Raw genomic sequence first — 14757 nt, 5'->3', positions numbered from 1 at the left:
CGCATGCACTCACGCACTCACACACACACACACACACACACACACACACACCCAAACAAACACACACACAAACAAACACACAAACTAACACGCACGCACTCACACACACACACACACACACAAACAAACGCACACACAAACAAACACACACACACACAAACAAACACACAAACACGCACGCACTCACACACACACACACACACACAAACAAACACACACAAACAAACACACAAAAAAACACGCACACACTCTCACACACACACACACACACACACACACACACACACACACAAACAAACAAACACACACACACACACAAACAAACACGCACGCACTCTCACACACACACACACCACACACACACACACACACACACAAACACACAAACACACACACTCACATGTGTGGTTAGTGAGTCTGACGGGTCGTGCTTTCTCTCCTTCAGTCTCTTCTTCCTCATCAACATCCTCATCATCATCATCCTCACTGTCCCCCAGCACGAGGGTGGGACTGTGGGTGGGGCTGTGGGCGGGATTTGTTGTTCTCTGTTGCTCCGCCTCTTTCTCCAGAGCTTCTATCTCCAGCATCCGTCTCTCCAGAAGTTCCGCCTGCCGCTTCTGCTTCTTCTTCAACTTCTTCTTCTTGTTCTTCGAGATTTTACCCACCTAACACACACACACACACACACACACACACACACAACAGGACATCTCTCTTGCTTTATTTACACTCTGATCTACTACAAGAGATGAAATCTGATCCTATTGTCAATATCTGGTGTATTTATATTGGTTGCGATAATAATGTTGTAATTGTAAAACTTTCACAGCTGTCAGAATAGAAAGACTGAATTAGATTTCATCTTAGATTGTTTCTTTTATTATATTACTGAACTGCTGAACTCATGACAAAACATTACTGTAAAATACTTCAATACTGCACACATTCACAGATACACCATTTTTGGCAATTTAGGCTACAAATCAGATCTGAGCTGTCAGAGTGTAAACAAAGCTGTGTATAAAATGTGTCATTTCATGTTGTTTCAATGTCATATATTCAGATATACAGTTCTTTTGTACAATACTGATGTTTCTTCAGTGAAACAGACATGTTTGTTTGAGAACAATGTTTAGTTTTCTTTGTGTTACTGACCTGTAAGAGTTGAGGAGCCGTGCTGACTGCAAACAAACACAAACACAGATATCACACTTTCATATTTTATTATATATTTACAGCAGCTCTAGTGAAGATGACGATTCTTAATGAAGATTTCATTTCTTTGTGGTTTAATATTTAATGTGTTCGCTGCTTCACAGTCGATCGTGTTTGTAGTTCTATAATTAACTTTAACTGTGTGACCCTGTGTCCACATGTGTGGATGTTGTGTTTTAGCTTCACTATATACAACACATAATTTAAATGAATTTAAACTGACTGAATACTGTTCACAAGACTCTAGACTGTCATTTAAGGGTTAAACTTCTGCCGCATCAAGTCACGTGACACAACAACATGATGTTGATTTCCCTGAAAATAAGGTGCATTTCAAACTGTTCTGAGACCAGTGCAGACAGACAGCACACTGGAGGTTAAGTCATTCACTAAATAGGGAGCAAGGGAGCATCCTATAGCTCTCTATGCAGTTAAGTGCATTCACTCCTAAAATCTGATCAAAAGTTCAGTTTCAGGCTGCAGATGATGTTTGGATCACTCAACATGTTTGACAGACATGTGACAATGATAATCAGTACATAGATTCAGAATTTATAATGTATCATTTTATTTTAACATGATTGACAGTGATTGGATGATGCTGGACATTACTTTGAATCAGAATTAATTATGATAATTTATGATGTAATGTCTGTAACATCTCAAAAACATGAATAATCAACACTCCTGGACACATCATAAACTATTTGATGAAAAAAATCTGACTTTCTATAACCTGATACTATTAAAAATTTCACAACTTAGTCCCGCTGTCCAACTATTTGCAAGTATAAAAAGGGAAATGGAAAATACACACAGCAGTCACACTCGGGTCTCAGGAGGTTAAAGAGTCTCTTATTGAGAGAAACACAGAACAGCAGAATTTTAGAAGATCTCGTATCAACACCTGCTTTATCTGCAGCTACAGCGTATAATAAATTATATTTAATTGACTTATTAGTTCTCACAATGCCAGAAAACAGCTGTATAGAGAAGAGAAATACTAGTACTGATAGTAGATAATTGATTTTCATGTTTATTTCTCTGATCTTTGTGATTTGACAGCTGAGGAGCCCGAGTGTGTTTGACGTGTTAGCTAGTATGGTTAGCACAGCTAGTTAGCACTGTATGTTGGGTTTGAACATTTGGGTGCTGGTTTATCGCCACCAGGCTTCTTAACTAGCTTAACCAGCAAGACGTCATTGGCTTCATGAGAAAGACTATGTTGGTCAACCAGGTTCACTAGCTAGATTTTGCTGGTGAACCTCATGGCTATGCTACTCAACCAGTTAGACCAGTGAAACGCCAGTACAGCAGTAATCAGAATAAACCAACCTGGTAATTCATACTGGTCTAAACTGGTAAGTGTTGTGTGTGTGTGTGTGTGTGTGTGTGTGTGCATACATAAAATATGTCAGTGTTATCTTGCAGTGTCGCAGTTTCTTACAGAAATCTTACAGCTGCTGATGCTAGCTGTTGCTCGAACAAACCAAACGACCACTTCAGACGAATCTACAGACAAAAAACTGCTAGAAATGAATATAAACCTGTACGGCCAGTGAATAACACACTAAACTCTCTGTCTCTCCTCCTCGTTAATGTCAGGTCACCTCATGAATATTAATGAGAGTAACAGAGACGCATGCTCATGTTAAAGCATCCTGCTCGCACGAAATATATCGCCATGGTAACCAGCTGCGTTCAGAACCAGAAACTGCGTTCCAGAGACCAAACGAGATGGATCGCACATGCTGAGATGATTCATTTACATGAACATGAGCTCAAACCATTGAGATGTACCACTCAAAAATATCCCATAATAACCAAAATACCACAGTGAATACACTTATTGATCTCATTCAAACTGAATAGTACTGAAGATACCGTGGTACATTTTATTCAGGATTCCAGGCAAACAATTCCCAGGATACATGATCAAAGGAATCTAATTAAGTTCAGGATGTAAAATGCCTAAGAAGAAACTCTTCTGAGAGTCAGTGAGACATGAGTGAGACAGAGACGTGGAGAATCAGACAGCTGCGACTGACGGATGAAATGAGGAATACCTGCAGATCCAGACGGTGGAGGAGCTCCAGATTTCTGCCACTCTGTGGCTTCGACCGCCATCCTGCGTACAAAGGCGTCGTCCACACACATGAGAATGTTCTCGGGTTTGATATCTGTGTGGATGATCTTACATTTACTGTGCAGATAATCCAACCCCTGGAGAACCTGACACACACACACACACACACACACACACACACACACACACACACACATCAATCACTTGTGTCAGAAAGTGATTTATCAATATGAGGAAAAGTTCACAGAGCAACAACACTTATTTCACAATAAAAATTCCACATTTTGTATTTTGGGTTCAAGGGTCATCTGTGACTGTGCTATAAGACATTCTGTCACTCACTTGCTTTCTATTTTTGTTGGATAGCGCTGGGTAGCTCCGCCCAGAGTGGAATCACATTGGTTAAAAATCCTGCTCCACATGACTGAATATTAAACATGTAATATGTTCTGATGGCGGTGATTTCTGAAGTAATCTCACTTTCAGTGTGGACTGTAAAAGTGACGTGTGAGGTTAAGAGCCCGTGTCTAAGATATGTGTGTGATTACCTGTTTAATGATGCTTTTCACGCAGGGTAACGGCAAACCCTGATAATTAGACTTGATGATCCACTTGAGCAAATGATGACCGAGAACTTCAAACACCATACACACATCTGACAACTGAGTTAAAGAAACAACTGACCACACACAAATCAGAAGATAATACACTACACACTAACCACAACAGAAAACCTTGCATTATTAGAATACTTTTTATTTAATTTTTTTAATTCATGTATGGATCATTTTACCACATGAGGAATTCCCATAATGTCCCCAAAGGAAGGTTATATCTGATTTAGCTCACTTCTGGGCGCACACACACACACACACGCATGCACGCACACACACACACACACACACACACACACACACGCACGCTGTGTGGATATGAATTCCATTGACTCCAGAGATCTTGAAGTCATCTATGAGCTGAACGACCATATCTTTATTGGGGTCATCAGGATCTGTCTCACGCACCTGACACACAGACAGACAGAGAGACACACAGGTGTGTATTTATGATATTTAATATATAAACACATTGTAACTTTCATAACTCAAGATTTCCTCACAACCATAAGCTCATTAACATATGACCGCCCACATTTACATATAAACACCTATACAATATTCAGCAACTGGACACACCCTGTGTGTGCGTTTGTGTTACAGTGTGTGTGTGTGTTACAGTGTTTGTGTTACAGTGTGTGTGTTACAGTGTGTGTGTGTGTGTGTGTGTGTGTGTTACAGAGTGTGTTACAGTGTGTGTGTGTTACAGAGTGTGTTACAGTGTGTGTGTGTTACGGAGTGTGTTACAGTGTGTGTGTGTGTTAGAGTGTGTTACAGTGTGTGTGTGTTACAGAGTGTGTTACAGTGTGTGTGTGTGTTACGGAGTGTGTTACAGTGTGTGGGCGTTACTGAGTGTGTTACAGTGTGTGTGTGTTACAGAGTGTGTTACAGTGTGTGGGCACTACTGAGTGTGTTACAGTGTGTGTGTGTTACAGAGTGTGTTACAGTGTGTGGGCACTACTGAGTGTGTTACAGTGTGTGTGTGTTACAGAGTGTGTTACAGTGTGTGGGCAATACTGAGTGTGTTACAGTGTGTTACAGAATGTGTTACAGTGTGTTACAGTGTGTATGTGTTACAGAGTGTGTTAGTGTGTGTGTGTGTGTGTGTGTGTTACAGAGTGAGTTACTGAGTGTGTGTTACAGTGTTTGTGTTACAGTGTGTGTGTTACAGTGTGTGTGGGCGTTACTGTGTGTTACAGTGTGTGTGTGTTACAGAGTGTGTGTTACAGTGTTTGTGTTACAGTGTGTGTGTGTGTGTTACAGTGTGTGTGGGTGTTACTGTGTGTGTGTGTTACAGAGTGTGTTACAGAGTGCATTACAGTGTGTGTGTTACAGAGTGTGTTACAGAGTGTGTTACAGTGTGCATTACAGTGTGTGTGTTACAGAGTGTGTGGGCATTACTGAGTGTGTTACAGTGTGTGTATGTGTGTTACAGAGTGTGTGTTACAGTGTGTGTGTTACAGAGTGTGTGGGCATTACTGAGTGTGTTACAGTGTGTGTATGTGTGTTACAGAGTGTGTGTTACAGTGTGTTTGTGTTACAGTGTGTGTAACAGTGTGTGTGTGTGTGTTACAGAGTGAGTTACTGAGTGTGTGTTACAGTGTGTGTGGGCATTACTGAGTGTGTTACAGTGTGTCTATGTGTGTTACAGAGTGTGTTACATTGTGTTTGTGTTACAGAGTGTGTTACAGTGTGTGTGTGTTACAGAGTGTGTTAGTGTGTGTGTGTTACAGAGTGAGTTACTGAGTGTGTGTTACAGTGTGTGTGTGTTACAGAGTGTGTGGGCATTACTGAGTGTGTTACAGTGTGTCTATGTGTGTTACAGAGTGTGTGTTACATTGTGTTTGTGTTACAGAGTGTGTTACAGTGTGTGTGTGTGTGTGTGTGTGTGTTACAGAGTGAGTTACTGAGTGTGTGTTACAGTGTGTGTGGGCATTACTGTGTGTGTGTGTTACAGAGTGTGTTACAGTGTGTGTGTGTGTTACAGAGTGTGTTACAGTGTTTGTGTTACAGTGTGTGTGTGTTTTACAGTGTGTGTGGGTGTTTCTGTGTGTGTATGTTATATGAATGTAACATATGTCTGAATGTCTGTTCAGGAAACATTCATTTCACAAAACAGTCATACTGCAGTTAAAATTAGGCTTGCTTGAGCATTAAGTGTCGTTTCAAGTTCTGGCTTTCGTGCATGGACGTGTTTTTAAAATGTCAATTGGTATTATTAGTTAGCTGCCACGTAATGTATGATTCATTCGTCTTATTCATTGTGAAACTGTGTTTTCTTAATGGCATGAATCACACTGAAGACCTAGACTGTAAATGCACGGCCCACCACTGTTACAGTTGTGTGTATGTGTTACAGTGGGTGTGTGTTACAGTGTGTTAGATACTCACACATCTGAGGAGTTTAATTTCATCCAGTGCCGTCTCTGTGTAGTGCTGCGCACTCTTAACCACCTTCATCGCAACAAAACGCTTCCCTCTATAAACACACACACGTTTAGCATACACATACTTACAATGAGTAGAATATACATACAATGACATCTCTGGTGACACCACATTAGGATGAACAGATTATAGTGTGTGCGTGTGTCCATATGTTTTTTTGTCTTTGTTCTGACCCACATGGCATATATAACACAACAGCCTGTGGTTGCACACACACATAGACATGGATGTGTGTGAGTACAGTTGGGATCTGCACACAGTAACACAACACCACAACACTGATACCACAGTCAGTGTGTGTGTGTGTTCAGGTGTTGTGTGCAGTTGTCATGGTTACTCACTGAATATCCCAACACAGCCACACAGTGGAGAAATGACCCCAGCCCAGTTTACGAATCACATGATATCTGCCATTAAACAGGTCGCCAATCTTCACTGGATGGTAGCCACCTGCAGCAAGCGCGCACACACACACACACACACACACACACACACACACTGCTTTAATGATCAATGTAGAAAGACGAGAATACAGATCACATTTCAGAACAGCTCCATCATACTGCTCGTTTCCACACAAGTCTGTTTCATAGTTATTTTATGGTAAAACTAAACAAAGTTTCAACAGAGAGAGAAAGAGAGATTGGAGAACTACTGTCAGAATTCAGACAAAAAACTAAATCATGATGTTTGAAATATAAAGACAGATTTCAGTGTCTCTCCACACGGGACGAGCTCGTCTTCATCAGACCTTTGCAGTAGTCTGCCGGATCTTCCTGCTCTTCATCGTCTGAGCCCAGGATCTCTTCCTCTGGTGGGGCGGCCGGTTCGGGAGGAGGCGGTGGAGGCGGGGCAGGAGGCGGGGCTGATGGAACCTTCTGTGTGTCGGGCCTAAACACACACACACACACACATTAGTTGCATCTTCGGCGGTCAGTGAGTGTACAGCCACAGTCACACAAGTGCAGAGAACACCTTCATACTGTTTCAACAGAAACTACTGTAGAGACAAGAATGCCATAAAAGTCATTTCCAAGAATAACACACACACACACACACACACACACACACACACACACACACACACACGTTTACAGCCTGTCTGCATCAGATGCATCTGTTCATGCGCCGCAGCAGCTTGAGACTGTTTACACCAGACTCAAAGTAAACGTTCTAAAAACAGACCAATCAGCTGTGAGCTCAAGCAGACATCGGTTAAATGGGGGAATCGTCTCTATCCAACTCTATTTTCGATTCAAATCAACTGTTATAAGCGTTTACTTTTATTACGATCATGCATCACATTAGTTAAGCTCGCAGTCAGCTGATGCTCAGCTGATCATGACATCGACCAATAGTTCTGTTAATGTCCTCCTTCCTTCATTCTAAGCTTCCTTCCCATTGCATGTATGCAGCAGCACTTCCTGTCTGCCAGTCTCAACATCTGTTCAGCTGTACTCTTAGATAATGTATTCAATCTATTCAATGTGTTTTTGTATCTTGTTCTCAAATGTAGATATTTTAAATGTAACTGAATGGTCATTTATGCAAATTAAACCATTATGTAATGTAATTCTGCTGGATGTGTTTTGTCTTGGATGTTTTGATTCGCTGCTCTGTCCATGCAGGAGTGTGTGGATCGGTAAAGAGTTTGCCAGGAACACAACCATACCGCCAACACCAACAGATCGCTTCAATTGTCAATAAAAGTTATACACTGATGAGCCAAAACACTATTAACTCCTGCTTAATATGCTGTTGGTCCTCCGTGTGCCGCCAAAACAGTGCTGATCCGTCGAGGCATGAACTCTACAAGACCTCTGAAGGTGTCCTGTGGTATCTGGCAGCAAGACGTTAGCAGCAGATCCTTCAAGTCCTGTAAGTCACGAGGTGGAGCCGCCGTGGATCGGACTTGTTGGTCCAGCACATCCCATTGATGCTCAATCGGATTGAGATCTACACCTTGAACTCTTCATCATTTTCCTCAAACCATTCCCAAACAATGTGTGCAGTGTGGCAGGGCACATTATCCTGCTGAAAGAGGCCACTGCCATCAGTGAATACCATTGCCATGAAGGGGTGTACCTGGTCTGCAACGATTTTTAGGTATGTTTGACGTCCACATGAATGGCTGGACCCAGGGTTTCCCAGCAGAACATTACCCAGAGCATCACAATCCTTCCACCGGCTTGTCATCTTCCCATAGTGCATCCTGGTGCCATGATTTCCCCAGGTAAATGCCACACACATACACGGCCGTCCACGTGATGTAAAAGAAAATGGGAATCATCGGACCAGACTTCTTTAACTACTCCAAGGTCCAGTTCTGACGCTCGCGTGCCCATTGTAGGCGCTTTCAATGGTGGACAAGGGTCATCATGGGCACTCTGACCGGTCTTCGGCTACGCAGCCCCATACGCAGCAGGGAGTGATGCACTGTGTGTTGCGACACATTTCCTCCCATAACCATCATTAAAATTTTCTGTGACTTGTGCCACAGTAGACCTTCTGTCGGTTCGGACCAGACGAGATAGCCTTCGTTGCCCTCGTGCATCGATGAACCTTGGGCACCCAAAACCCTGTTGCCGGTTTGTGGTTTGTCCCTTCTTGGACCACTGTTGGTAGGTACTCACCACTGCTGACCGGCAGCACCCCACAGTCCTTGCCGTTTCAGAGATGCTCTGACCCAGTCATCTGGCCATAATAATTTGTCCCTTGTCAAAGTCACTCAGGTCTTTACTCCTGCCCATTTCTCCTGCATTCAACACACGGACTACGAGAACTGATTGTTCGCTTACCATCTAATCTACCCAGACCTTGACATGTGGCCTTGTTAGGAGATGATCAACATTATTCACTTCACCTGTGAGTGCTCATAATGTTTTGGCTCATCAGTGTATATTTGATGGAAGTGGTACTGACTGAAGATAGGTTACTGTTGCTAAAACTGTGCATACATGTGTTCATAAACATAAGATGATTTCACAAGTTCTCAGGTTCATAAGTCATGCAGTGCATTAAAGGGAGGTTTTGTAAGTTTTAATTCATCCATGGAGACAAATTTTGCCCAAACTAAGCTAACACATGTGTGTCTCATTCACACATCTCATTCACAGCACTCATAGACATTCTCAGGTTGGGCGTCACATTCTAACAGCCCTGTGTGTTGAGTCTATACACGCATGCACACACACACACACACACACACACACACACACACACACACACACACACACACACACACACAGGGCTGTGTCTCTACATGCATCTGCTTTAAGATAAATAATCATAACTGAAACACAGTGAGACAGAGAGATTCAGTCAGATGGTGTTTTTATGTTGAGAATGTTTAAAGGGTTTTTGTGTTTTTATATGAACATCTCAGTTTGTCACAGTTTAGATCTTCCAGCAGAAAGATTAAAAATTAACTCTAATTTGTGTATTAAATCAAAGAAGTTCCAAAATTGCAGTAAGGCACTTCAGGTTGTTTGTTGTGTTCAGCTGACTATATTCATAATAGAAAAACTCTCGCACAATGTTTCCCATTAATTACCTAGACTGTGGTGGCCCGTCACAGTCTAATTTGTCCCGCCACAGTTTTATAATGAACCGATACACACACACACACACACACACACACACACACACACACACACACACACACACACACACACACACACACACACACACACACACACACACTGGAACCACCTGGCTGCATCTGAGACACCAAGGCATTTTGAGGATCGTTTGAGGCAACATTAACTAACGTTACAGGATCCACTGCAGTTATCCACTAGTCCAAACACAATTTGATCATTATCAATTTACAACAGCAAACAGATAACGTTACTGCAGAAGTTATCATTGATAACTAACATTAATCTAACGTTAGCTAAGTTAGGTAACGATAACGTTAGCTCGACTGACATATCCGGCTGCTTGTTGTTAAAAACAATGTATAAGGTATGTAACATTATATCTAGCTAGCTAACGTTAGCTAATTATCTAATGTTAACGTTATTACCAGCGGCTCTGACAGCGTAACTATTTTCAGCATCTGAGGAGCAAGTTGGCTCATCATGTAACGTTAGGCTATTTGTAATGTTAACTAATCAAGTTGAAGTAAAGCTACTGTTTTAACTCCGTCTCGTTTACCATGCTTTGTGGGTGTGACTTTTTTGCCGTGTCATCACCATTCATATCCAATGTGTTTATGATTAAATTACTACTAAAGCACAAAATTTGTTTACAAGAGCACAAAGTTCTTTATAGTTCTAGCCTCTTAATTTTGCTCTCAAAGTGCACCAGATTGATGCATTTAACTTTAAAATGTACAACAGTTTCTTCCAGAGGAGCAGGTCCCCCGACCCCCCTTGAGGGTCTGAGGTCCACCCACCACAGTCTCACAAAATCCTGTGGGAAACACTGCATTAGTGTAACTGTAACATTAGTGAAAGAGTTCAGTGTGTTTATAAAGATCGTCTAAAAGAATCTCAGATGATGTTGTTGATGTCTCACAGACTGTCTGACTTAATAGTGTGTGTGTGCGTGTGTGTGTGTGTGTGTGAGAGAAACTGACACACAGAGATATGTGACAAGGCTCATATCAGTTAAATTATGCACTGAACACGTTTAAAGGGATAAATTTGCTCACAATGGCTGATTTATTTGACTAAAGTACAGTCTAATTCTTGATTTGTATCATTAACCTCCAGTTATTCTTCTGGAGCTAATAAAGTCTAGAATCAACTATATATTGCTGTATTAACTGATACTGGAGTACAACAAAAAGAAGCACATTAAATTTACTTATTTCATTAGATGACACATGATTAGGGAATATGTTAAATGATTTACAGTAATATGCAACCTTTATCAGGCAACACAAGTTCATAAGTTTCTGTTCTGCTGTAGCTAAAAATAGATATTCTGAATATATCATACCGATATAATAAATGGAGGTGAACATTATTGTTTTGGCTTATTTTAGTATACTGCACAGTTTATGTTTGAGCCACACTCCCCTTACATGTATATCTTAAAACAAAATGGTCGCATTGTCACCGATACCGTATAGAAATTGTTTTAAACACACTGCATATTAAACCAGACGGTCAATGCAATTAAAATGACTACAGTGTATGCATGAATAGAGAGACAGAAACAGAGCCGGTGCTTTCAAACACAAAATTAACCATGGAAAAATATCAGACTGACAGAATAATTTGTAGCCCAATAGAAACTAGAACCGGTCCAGACTCTTGATGTAGATGACACACACACAGAGAGAGAGACACACACACACACACACACACACACACGAGAGAGAGAGAGACACAGAGACACACACACACACACAGAGAGAGAGACACACACACACACACACACACACACAGAGAGAGACACAGACACAGAGAGAGACAGAGACACACACACACAGAGAGAGAGAGAGAGAGAGAGAGAGAGACACACACACAGAGAGAGACACAGACACAGAGACACACACACACAGAGACACACACACACAGAGAGAGAGAGACACACACACACACACACACACACACAGAGAGAGACACAGACACAGAGAGAGACAGAGACACACACACACAGAGAGAGAGAGAGAGAGAGAGAGACACACACACACACAGAGAGAGAGAGACACAGACACAGAGACACACACACAGACACAGAGACACACACACACAGAGAGAGAGAGACACACACAGAGAGAGAGAGAGCACACACACACACACACAGAGAGACACATTCACTTTACCTGTGTTTAGCTCTGTGTCGCAGTCGCAGTGCACTGAGCGCTAAAGTAAACGAGTGACAGTAACTGTGACTCTCCATTATTAATATTTGCTCTTGCTGTCTGTGTCCCCTGCTGGAACTGAAAGAGTCTGTCTCTCTCTCTGTCTCTCTCTCTGTGGACGTTCAGAGAATGAGTCTGACACTAACAAACTCATGACCAATTCACACTCAGCTGTGATGTGCTGCAGTTTCTATATGCTGATGGTGTGTCAAGTAACTTTTATTTGTGTAGCGCTTTTCACAACACACATCATTTAAAGCAGCTTTACAGAAGATAAGGCATTAACAGAAGATAAAACTGTAATATCTATAAACTCTTAGAGTATTGTTGGGCCTCATGTATTCAGATAGAAGACAAAGGCAGGCCTAACACAGTCGTAAAAACATAACTCAGGCCCCCACATTCCAAGTCGTAAATTATACTGTAAAAATCGCGCCAAAATCAAACAAAGGGAGTCCAAAACAGACTACAAATCCCATGAAGCCTTGCTCACTAAAGGATCGAGCTCTAAACTCCTATTGGATGAGGCACACAACAGAACGTCCCTCAAACATGACATCATCAGGAGTTGAAATACCTCTGAAATGCTTCCGGGATTTGCTTCCAGCAACTTTGTTCGTCCTGCAGTTCATTGCTGCTCTCAGGTGCAACCTCGTGTTTAAATTACTAAACTGTGGCCATACAGTCTCCATCTCGCTGGACGAGTTGAGATTACTCTGTGTTCAACTGAACACTCTAACAGATCTGAAGGAGACCGCCGAGCAATTCGCATCTTCATCCGTTTGCCTGCAGAAGTGAAGAGATTAAAGATTTTTCTTCCATCTTCAATCAAGTCGACATTTCTGAGTTCTCCGCCAGCCCGCCGAGAATCAACAGCCGTACCGCCCGCCGACAGCACGAGGAAACGGCCTCCCGTCATCACACGAGCCTCGAGGAACTGAGTCGGAGTTAAAGGACGGAGGAAAACACATTCTACCTGTGTCCTCATGCGATTCAAGTAAGAGGTTTACGTCTGGGCAGAGATAGAATATTATACCGTGTTATTCTTGTGTTTCAAGGTTTTTGCTTGTAGAGTTTACGGACCGCCATGTCCGCTCATTATTAATACTCAGGGTATTAATTATCACAAATTTGTTTTGCTGTATTGTGGTCCAACCAAATTGGACTGTTGTGCATTTTCACCATCGCGGGTGAGACAGCAACTGAGTTCATCCATTAAAGAGTCAAATAACAAGGGACTGTTTACAAGCCGTCCACCGCGTCTCTGAGTGATGAACTAACAGCTGCTTTCTCTCCCACGATCGCGAAATCAGCTTTAGGGCTGTCACTTTATTCTCTCTCTCTCTCTCTCTCTCTCTCGTACTAACCACACACCCACACGCACACACACACCCACACACACACCTTATGTGTCATAGGATTATTTTAGTTTCCATATCTAATCATATCACTGTTTAGTTTGTAGTTGTAAGTCGGAAGTTTATTGACTGCATTGTATTAATTATTAATTGATATTACTGCATAAATAAACTTTGTTTATATTACAAAGAGAAGTGTTTTGGTTTGTTTTGCATACGCCTGTGTCATGCTGATGGGATGTTAGTGCTCGGATTCAAACCTTCATTCATTGTTTTTTTCCCGAAAATCGATATTCTTCGGATGTCGATTTTCCTAAGAAAACAATCTAATATTGAGACTGTTTTACTTTCTGGTTATTAGTCCCTGATTCCAGGGTGGTGCCCCGTCAATGTTAATCCTTATTAATATTCTATTGATTTTTGATCATTATCTTTGATGACTGTTGAATTTTCATCGATGTTAACAATTAACGATTATCTTTGATAATGATTAATTATTGCTAATAATCAAACCCGCTCCTAAACGAAGCGCACTACATTTACTGGAGTCCCATATGAGGTTTTAATGAGTTAGATTCAATTAATTTATTTAAATATTAATTAATAACTAAAGAAATAATTATTATTTCTGATAGTAACACTGATCTAAACAACCAGTAAAGCCCTAAAGTATCATTGTGTAGTTTGATTAAATACAATTGTGAATTGTTTTAAAATAAATAATTAAATAATAATTATATTTATAACCCGAGTGAGCAAGCTGAAGGTGACTGTGGTAAGGAACACAAAACTCCATAAGATGTTGATTAATGGAGAAAAATAACCTTGAGAGAAACCAGACTCACTGTGGGGGCCAGTTCCCCTCTGACTAACATCATGAATATAATGACAATATTACTTATGTGCAGTGCAAGTCATGGTTTAAGATTATTAAACTAAGTAAGTGTTAAGGGTCAGTGCTTAAACAAATATTTTGTATGAACTGTAAGATTAATGACTAATGTCTTTGAAGTCCATCCTGGATTAACTGCAGAAGTTCACATAGATGTAATTGTCCTTTGTTAGTTGGCTGATGAAGGGTTTTGTTGGTAATTAATTGATAGTCTATGTATTATAAGAGTGTAGTCCATCATTAGACCGAGGTGATTCAGGCAGAGATCAGTGAGGTGCATCACAGTTCAACCGGCCAGTCATTGCGGTGAGGTTCGGTGAGGTCTA

At 41.3% G+C, this 14757-nt stretch overlaps 1 protein-coding gene across 13 annotated transcripts in view; it reads right to left on the bottom strand.

Annotated features, from left to right (window-relative positions):
* LOC127435733 (SRSF protein kinase 3-like) overlaps positions 1 to 14757 on the bottom strand; it is a 47404-nt gene that overhangs the window by 11376 nt on the left and 21271 nt on the right. For all 13 annotated transcript variants that reach the window (XM_051689350.1, XM_051689349.1, XM_051689352.1 and 10 more), the window contains exons 2-9: positions 7115 to 7254; positions 6705 to 6813; positions 6307 to 6394; positions 4236 to 4323; positions 3850 to 3956; positions 3282 to 3447; positions 1156 to 1181; positions 401 to 665 (exon numbers count right to left, since the gene is read on the bottom strand). In XM_051689350.1, coding sequence (XP_051545310.1) covers positions 401 to 665; positions 1156 to 1181; positions 3282 to 3447; positions 3850 to 3956; positions 4236 to 4323; positions 6307 to 6394; positions 6705 to 6813; positions 7115 to 7254 — 989 coding nt within the window. The remainder of the gene's footprint in view (positions 1 to 400; positions 666 to 1155; positions 1182 to 3281; positions 3448 to 3849; positions 3957 to 4235; positions 4324 to 6306; positions 6395 to 6704; positions 6814 to 7114; positions 7255 to 14757) is intronic.

This window comes from Myxocyprinus asiaticus, chromosome 46 (genome assembly GCF_019703515.2).
Source record: "Myxocyprinus asiaticus isolate MX2 ecotype Aquarium Trade chromosome 46, UBuf_Myxa_2, whole genome shotgun sequence".
Taxonomy (NCBI): Eukaryota; Metazoa; Chordata; class Actinopteri; order Cypriniformes; family Catostomidae; genus Myxocyprinus; species Myxocyprinus asiaticus.
The sequence above is the reverse complement of the archived record's forward strand: the minus strand, read 5'-3'. Positions and strand labels throughout refer to the sequence as shown.